Source organism: Esox lucius, chromosome 16, assembly GCF_011004845.1.
Source record: "Esox lucius isolate fEsoLuc1 chromosome 16, fEsoLuc1.pri, whole genome shotgun sequence".
In the NCBI taxonomy this organism is placed as follows: domain Eukaryota; kingdom Metazoa; phylum Chordata; class Actinopteri; order Esociformes; family Esocidae; genus Esox; species Esox lucius.
Window position 1 is genome coordinate 32,907,001 of NC_047584.1, and position 7,909 is coordinate 32,914,909.

A 7,909-nucleotide genomic window follows, 5' to 3' on the forward strand; every position below is an offset into this window, starting at 1 on the left:
AGAAAAGACAGTCATCCATCTCCCGACTGGTGACCGCCCAGCCAAAACGACCTAACAACCTCTGGCCACAATAGGAATTGTAACATTACCTTTGTAACAGATTACTGGATTTAGATTTTTACTGGGCACTGAATTATCTTTGTGTGTGATATTTGAAGTGTAAATGTAAGTTTCTGTCTTGGTCTTTAAAAAACAAAAGGTACGAGAAGGCCCAAGAAAGAAAACGGTCAAGTCCTTTTGCTGAGACTTGGGTGGTTGCAACTTCTAATAAACCTGCTCATCTATTTATTCAGGTGTGTGTTTTCATCATTCTAGAGAACAGGATTACGTCGTGGTAGCTTCACTCACCCCAAACAGGAGGGCCGGCTGGTAATTCTCTCTGAATAATCACCGAGCATTACCATGTGCCTCTGTTCTTGCAGGAAGTCGCACTGTTGTGGTGTGAAATGGCTAATCTACGGACGGACATTTTTGAAAAGGTAAAGGTGTTGTAACGTATGGCACGGTATAGGTTTGACTCGGACTCAGTAGAATTTGTTGCACAGGGTGTTGATCAAATCAGCCATTCAGGAGCGAAATTACCCTCCTGCTGTGAGCCGATGTGGGAACGCCTATACATCAAGTTACACACAAACACGATCTGTATATACAGCGCCAACCCCTACTTCTGACGGGTTGTATCGACCTGCAAGGTTATTAGAAATCACCAAGATCTAGACAATGGACTGTTGCTTTGGATAGGACAACGCTGCTCTCTAGTGGTCAGGATATGAACAGACGAGCGAATTCTCTTTTAGTAAGGAATTCATCAGGGACGTTTGGTCCAGAATGACTTATGTTTTAAGATGCACACATTTTAACACTTTTTCAGAAATCCTTGTGTATTAGTAACCTCGCTTTTTCGAGTAGGTTTTCGGTCCAGTCATTTTACCCCCAAAACAATAATAGATTTATTGATTTTACTGGCCGTATTTACATGAGAAATTGTGTCAAAGAGCCACATTTTCCAGCTCTGACTGGGGGATCCCGGCTCGGGAAATGTGGCTCGGGAAAGGGAAGTTTTCACTAAATGTGAAATTCATTATATATATATATTACATAATGAACAATGTCATATATATGTATATTGAGGTGTTGAATACTGCTCGCGACTTACCTGCAGTTTTTATAGGGCTCCAGCAGAGGGCAGCGCAGATTGTCTCAGCGCCATCAGGAATGGACAAGTGGATGTCGGAACACGGCTGCTGTGTCTGGTTCCGACATTGTAATGTAGATTGATTGAACAAAACGAGAAGCAGCTGAAAGACCAGTCGTTGTTCTGTTACGTATTCACAATAACACAATATCTCTGTCAATTAAAATAAAATGAATACTTCATCAAACCAAAGTCGCCAAACGTATTTTATCCATTTATTAGTGCTTTAATCTGAATTAAAAAAATGACAGAATCCACTATTTACAAATCAAACTAATACTTTATTCAAACAATTAACCAGATACATTAATACATACTAGATTCTAAATACAGTATATTGCTTTGACATTAAATCCTAAATCTATTTCAAATGAACATGTTTTCCTGTGCAGGGGAATGAGACAAAATTCAATGGTTAGATCAAAAATAAAGGGTTAGGAAATCTATATTTAATTTCTGACTTATTTTCAATTACCACAGTGAAATGTCCTAATAATTGTAATAATATTAATGAATAACGTTATGAAGATCTACTCTAAACCTCAAATTAATATCAAATAAAAAAATACACTTACTTAGTAAAAGTTGTAGCCAACTACATCTAGAGTAAAGCCTTTACTTGTTTCATTTATGTTAAAAAACACTTCAAAAAATGCAGCAACTGGCAGTAGTAGCCTTCTAAAACCATTTGACTAAAGACTAACAACACCCTCTTTCTGATCCCATACTATCATAATTTCCTAAATCTGCCATCACACCTTGTGAAAATCAAGAACTGTAAAATCCACTTTTTAAATCAGTGACATCACAGAATTCCAAGAACTCCCATTCAACAGTTTGATAGTTGACCGAACACTGATTTATTTCCAACACGCAGAGCAGGGTTGGGGTCAAGTCCTTTTAAAATTCAGTCAACTCTGTCTACCTCAGTGTGTGTTTATGATAAAAATGTGTCATTGGAATTTCACTCTGTGAATAAAATCAATTGATTGGAGTTGGCCCCAAACCTGTTGCAAAGATCCGAAAGCCTTAAGTGCCCCTCCCACTTTCAACACGGGCGTCATCACTCTATTGCCATGGCAACACCAATCAGTGGTACTGCATCCGTACAGACCGTCCAATGAGGAGGAACATGAGTCCAGCCAGCAAGCAGAAGGATATGGCGACGGGTGCGAAGAAGAAGGACAGGCCGTAGTAGATGGTCAGGTCAAAGTCGGGACACACTGACAGACGCTGGTGGTCTACATAGTCCTGCACCACACTCATCACCTCCACCCACAACACCAACATCAGCACCACCCCCAGCAGAAACACAGCTGTGGGGAGCGGGACACCGGTAGACCGGGTGAGGACAGGGGGGAGACAGAGAGAGAGGGGTGGGCGGAGAGACAAGTGGGAGGAGAGGAGTTTTAGAGATGTTTTGTTTATGTCTTTTTTATGTTTTTTATGTCTTCAACTGAAAGGAAGTATTTTTCTCAGTCCCACAGTTTCTTAATGCTGAATGACTCACCAGAGGTCAGGAAGAGGCCCCCCCCGGCCTTATATAGTCGGTGACTGGCGAATGGGGCGGCACAGATGATGAAGAATCCGCCCAGAATGACGGCAGCCACACCAATAAGCATAAACACACTCCAGAATCCTCTGTAGACTGTAGGTGAGGAATGTCAGTCATGGTTAACAATGAACAGAGTTATATACCGGCCTCTTTATTTCATTTAACACGTAAACATCCACAGTCTCAAATGCATATACTTTAATACAGCACACACACACACACACAGAGAGAAAGGTCCTTACTGATTGCAGAGTCATACGCGGTAGCGTTATGTGTCTGTTGGGACACTGGAAAGGGAAAGAGGTAGGCCGGTATGCAGACTTTAGAGTGCGGCTGATTGGCTGGAAAGAGACAAACAAACATATTATTATATACACAAAATACAGAACAATAGGTTGTGGCAGTGGTATAATGCGGATAGAAGTCTATTCACACCTCAAGGTAAAATGGTATCGCCACAATCAAGTGAATCACTCAACTGTCAGAAAGAGACTGCAAAAATATGGCTTAATTGCCAGACGCCATTATTGAAATTGTCAGACTGCATAAGAACCTCATACCAACCGTAAAACATGGAGGCGGTGGCATTATGGTTTGGGGCTACTTTGCTGCCTCAGGGCCTAGACAACTTCCCATCATTGAGTCAACCATGAATTCCATATTGTAACAGAGAATTATTGAGAAGAATGTGAGGCCATCTGTCTATAAGCTGAAGCTGAACCAAACATGAACCTTGTAACAGAACAGTAACCCAAAACACAGAAGCTACAGAATGTTTAAAAAAGAAGAAATAAGGATTACAGAATGACAGAATCAAAGCACAGATCTCAATCTTCTCATTATGCTTATGGGGGACATGATGTAGGTTGTTCATGCAAGACAGCCCTTGAACATGATATACTTGAAGCAGTAATGTAAAGAAGTGGGCTCATACCACAAGCTACAACAAGGCATCAAGGCAAAGAGGCGGTTCATCAGCTGATTTCCATGAACTGTACTTTACTGGACATAACATACAGATGAACATTATAGGGAATTGTGAACAAAACCATGAGGGAGCTAAGAGAGAGGTGAGAGAGGAGAGGGGAGAGAGGAGAGGGGAGAGAGGAGAGGGGAGAGAGGAGAGGGGAGAGAGGAGAGGTGAAAGAGGAGAGGTGCAGTTTTCCAAAATCCAAATCCTGTGTTCAAACCGGTGGCTCTTAAACCCCCTTTTGTGAAATCAAATTCATCATGTAACCTTGATCACAACCCCAGTGAGGTAAAGATAGTGTACATGGAGTTTCACCGTGTCTTCAGTAGTGTGAACATTTTAAATGGCCCCTTTTGACAACAGAGAGTAAATGTTTCCATTTTAAAACAGATTCCCTGCAAGTCTTCGCATTTTCTCACGGGGCAGAGATACCACATTTGTTGACTAGAGGCTGACAGGAAGCTTTGTAGTTTTACATTTTAAATATTACAATCAAAGCAGTAGGTAAAAATACTTTATAGATGGATACCTATGTCTCTGTTGGTTATTAAAAAAATGTATTATTGTCTATACACTGTCAATGATTCCTTTGCTGAAACAATTTTATCTGTTGTTGTTGTTATTGCTGTCAATCTGACCCATATTTTTTGCACCGTGAAAAACTTTGTCCCGGTAAACAAACTAGCATATTTTGTCTGGCCATAACCCCAGTGTTGTACACTATCTACATGTAGCAGAACAGGTCTTACTCATCCAGATCTTCACATGTGGGTTGTCATCCAGGTAACCACTGAAGGAGCATCTCCAGAAGAAGCCCTCATGATACACCATGGCATGAGGGGGGAAACCCATCGCGGGTTCTGCCAGAACGATGTCACCATGCTGGGGGGGGGGTAGAGTAACACATTACACTCCAACATAACGCCTCTGTCTTAGTCATAACCATGGCATGACTGCCAGAGAGCAGAAATAATCTCATTACTTGTTTATGTCTATCTTCTCGTGTTGCCTTAGTTAATGAATTCAGAATGAATGTTCTCTCTTTTTCTGCCTCCTAAGTGTCACTCTGACTGGGGAACATAAATGTTCTCGTAACGTATGGTGCTAGATTGCTACTGCTAATGACTGTAAGGTCAAGGGTCACGCCAAGATTGCACCTTAGATTTCGTCGGGGTTGTGAGAAGCCTGTTGAGTCCTGATTGAAAGTATTTTCTTCTCACGTTAGAACAGCTGCCTCGGTCTCGTTCCCTTTGATTCGTCTATTATCCCACTTCAGTCCAACTGTTCGCCTTTCACTCACATTCCCACTCTTCGATCTTACTGAAAACTATCACGTCTTCTCTTCCTGGACCTTTAAATCTTTGCTATCTCACAATATCTCTGTTGCTCAATGCTTGCTCTTTACTACTTTACCTCATTCTTCCTCTCTTTTTCTCAGTTTTCTTCCTCACTTTATGTCCTAATACTAACATTCACACAGGAAAATGACATATTTGACTATAATAGCCTTTGCATTACCCCATCACTACATGGGATAAAACAGCCCCTCTGACTGGATAGTGTTTGTCATACAGACATTCCTGTGCCTGGACCTGGTCCAGAGGGTGAGGTCAATTCAAACTGACATTTGGTTTTTCCATCCATGGGGAATCCAACACGTCTCAATCGCTGAATGTTTGCGGAGCAACTGCATTAAACGGTGTCAGTTTTCACCACTGGGCTCTGTAATGTATGTTTAATACAGGCCTCCGCGGTTCACAGTCCTATTCTCACTGGAAGAGCAATTAGACAAAGAGAAACAATGACCTTTATTTGTAGAAATGTGGCCAAGATAGGATTTAGGATTGGCCCCTTATATTCAATAGTAAATATCATAGTCTTGCTGCTGACAGATCTCAAGTCACTGTACACCAACTGGTTATACTAATATCTGGTTATACTAATATCTAAACTAAAGACAGGATATTTGTCTTCTGGGGAAACACGAGGCAGTGTCTGCTTTTGGTTCCAACACAACTGATTCCCCTGTGGAAACTCCAATCATGACTCCAATCAGAACTCCAATCAGAACTCCAATCAGAACTCCAATCAGAACTCCAATCAGAACTCCAAAACGTCTCCAATTGTCATTTTTATCTGATGACTTACTACACAGGTACCAAGTAGGCTATAATAAATTAACGAGTAATATAAACCAGTAAATATTTTCACATCAACACAATAAATACCCACACTCAATCTCATCGTAGTAACCTGGAGGCTCCTTACCTCTACAGCGACTCCATCAGGTGTGATGGTTCTGTTAGTTACACACATCTCAGAGGCCACGAGCCAGTAGTCCGTCCCGAAGGAGAGGAAGACAAAAAGGGCCGCCAAAGACCCGAACAACCCCGCGAAGAACAGAGCCACACTCAGCTTCATGGTCCAGGAGAGGCCCGGCACAGGCTTACTGAAGGAAGAGCTTGGGCCCAGTCAACTCACCCTGCACCCAAGACACCAAACACACACACCTCCTGAAGTCAGACGGAGTGTGTCTATCCTGAGGCCTCTGATGCCCTTCTACAGATTCAGACGTGGGAGTGTGTTCCGATATGTTTCAATAAATCCCCAGCTGAAATTCTTCCTCTGTGGTGGAACGTGACTTTGCTGTGTTTTGCCCGGTTGTTGACTTAGCCTGGCTCCTCTCTTCCCTCTGAGTCTCTTTCGAGGCTGGACAGGAATGGGCCGGGCAGGACAGTTAGGGAACTCACGGGCGTGTATTCCTCCCCTTGTGCTATTTTTGGGGGGCTGATTGAAGGTGCCTGCTGCACACATTCTGGCCACAGTCACAAGAGGGGAACGGGGGGGGGGGTCCCGGATCAAAATATCCACCAGCAACTGGACACCCCCCTCATACACAAGAAAATCAGAGGTGGCTGGTTAGAGCGAAAGGGCAGGGCGGTAGTAAGAAAGGCCTCCCTAGACCCCTAAGTTAGAGACAACCAACAGCACACACACAAAAACACACGCACACATGCCCACACGGGCCCCCACAGACTATGGTTGGGTGGGGTCGTGAAATTAGAATGAGTCCCTAGGAGTCACCTCCGGGGAGGGTGTCCATGGTGGTCATTTGTCTCCATGACAACAGAGTCACGGATGAGGCGGGGCAAAGCGGTTGACGTGTCAGGGATTGGGCTAGTAAAACGGACACGGACTCCACTGGAAATGTAGGCTAATGTAGGCTAATATGACACTGAGCTACATAGCCCACAGTAATGTAGCGAGTGACCCCTCTGTTTGGACATAAACCAACTTTAAAAAGTATCCAAATGTATTTGTCAAATGCCTCAAACAACACAGTGTCATCCTGCACCATGGAATTCTTGTGACATGGCATAACTACGTAGTGAGAATTAAGAAAAAATATATAAAGCAAAAATATAGCAAAGAATAAAGCAATAATATGCATAACACTGTACTCTAGCAGCAATCTGGGTAGTATTATTGAACATTACAGATATGGCAAGTATGTCAATAATATACATAACAATGTAAACTAGCAGCAATTTGGTAGAGTTATTGAATTTTATAGATACGAGTGTAATATGCTTATGAATGGTTGCATGAATGGTGACATAGCACGCTATAACTATGTAGTGATCGCTTGGAATCTCACTATATAAATGTACCCTAACCCTAACCTTAACCTAACAATAAATCCTACCCTAACCACTAACCCTTAACCCTAACTCTGTAAAGAAAAACACATACCATACACAATTGTGTTTTTTTCCAGCCAATCAGAAGCCAGTGGCCGGGCGGTGTGTTGGTGGAGCTGACATTAGCTGGCTGCAGAACATTAGCGTGTGACAGGGAGATTTAGCACGCTGTCCACAGAACTACCGACTTAAATACAACCACACACACAAACACACAGGGATAGGCTATTTAGCACTGTGCCACGGAGAAACAGTCTAATTAGCACAGCGCTGCCAGACAGACACGGAGAATGCGAGAATCCAACGGTCGGCTTTTCTCTGCTTCTCTCTACTTTTCCGCCGTTTATTCTTCTCCGACTTAGGCCTGAACAAGCGTCCCACGAAAGACAATTTTCTTTTAACAGGGATTTACAACGGTCCCCATTTCGATAAAAACACATATGCTAGTTACTTAAGAACTAAAAATAAAATAAATGTATTTGCAACGG

General features: G+C 42.6%; 1 protein-coding gene across 1 annotated transcript; it reads right to left on the minus strand.

Moving 5' to 3' along the window:
• Nucleotides 1-1,455: 1,455 nt before the first annotated feature.
• On the minus strand, nucleotides 1,456-6,635 carry tmem182a (transmembrane protein 182a). The gene is made up of 5 exons (XM_010880522.4): nucleotides 5,989-6,635; nucleotides 4,470-4,602; nucleotides 2,993-3,091; nucleotides 2,706-2,843; nucleotides 1,456-2,511 (listed from the first exon to the last, which is right to left on the minus strand). The coding sequence occupies exons 1-5, from the start codon at nucleotides 6,139-6,141 to the stop codon at nucleotides 2,285-2,287; spliced, it is 750 nt and encodes a 249-aa protein (XP_010878824.1). The 5' UTR covers nucleotides 6,142-6,635; the 3' UTR covers nucleotides 1,456-2,284.
• Nucleotides 6,636-7,909: the final 1,274 nt, after the last annotated feature.

Coding starts and splice junctions, on each gene's coding strand:
- tmem182a (XM_010880522.4), bottom strand. CDS start 6,141: ATGAAGCTGAGTGTGGCTCTGTTCTTCGCGGGGTTGTTCGGGTCTTTG. Junction 3,092..4,469: donor ACATGTGAAGATCTGGATGA/GTAAGACCTGTT, acceptor GTCTCTTTCCAG/CCAATCAGCCGCACTCTAAA. Junction 2,512..2,705: donor GGGCCTCTTCCTGACCTCTG/GTGAGTCATTCA, acceptor CGCTCCCCACAG/CTGTGTTTCTGCTGGGGGTG.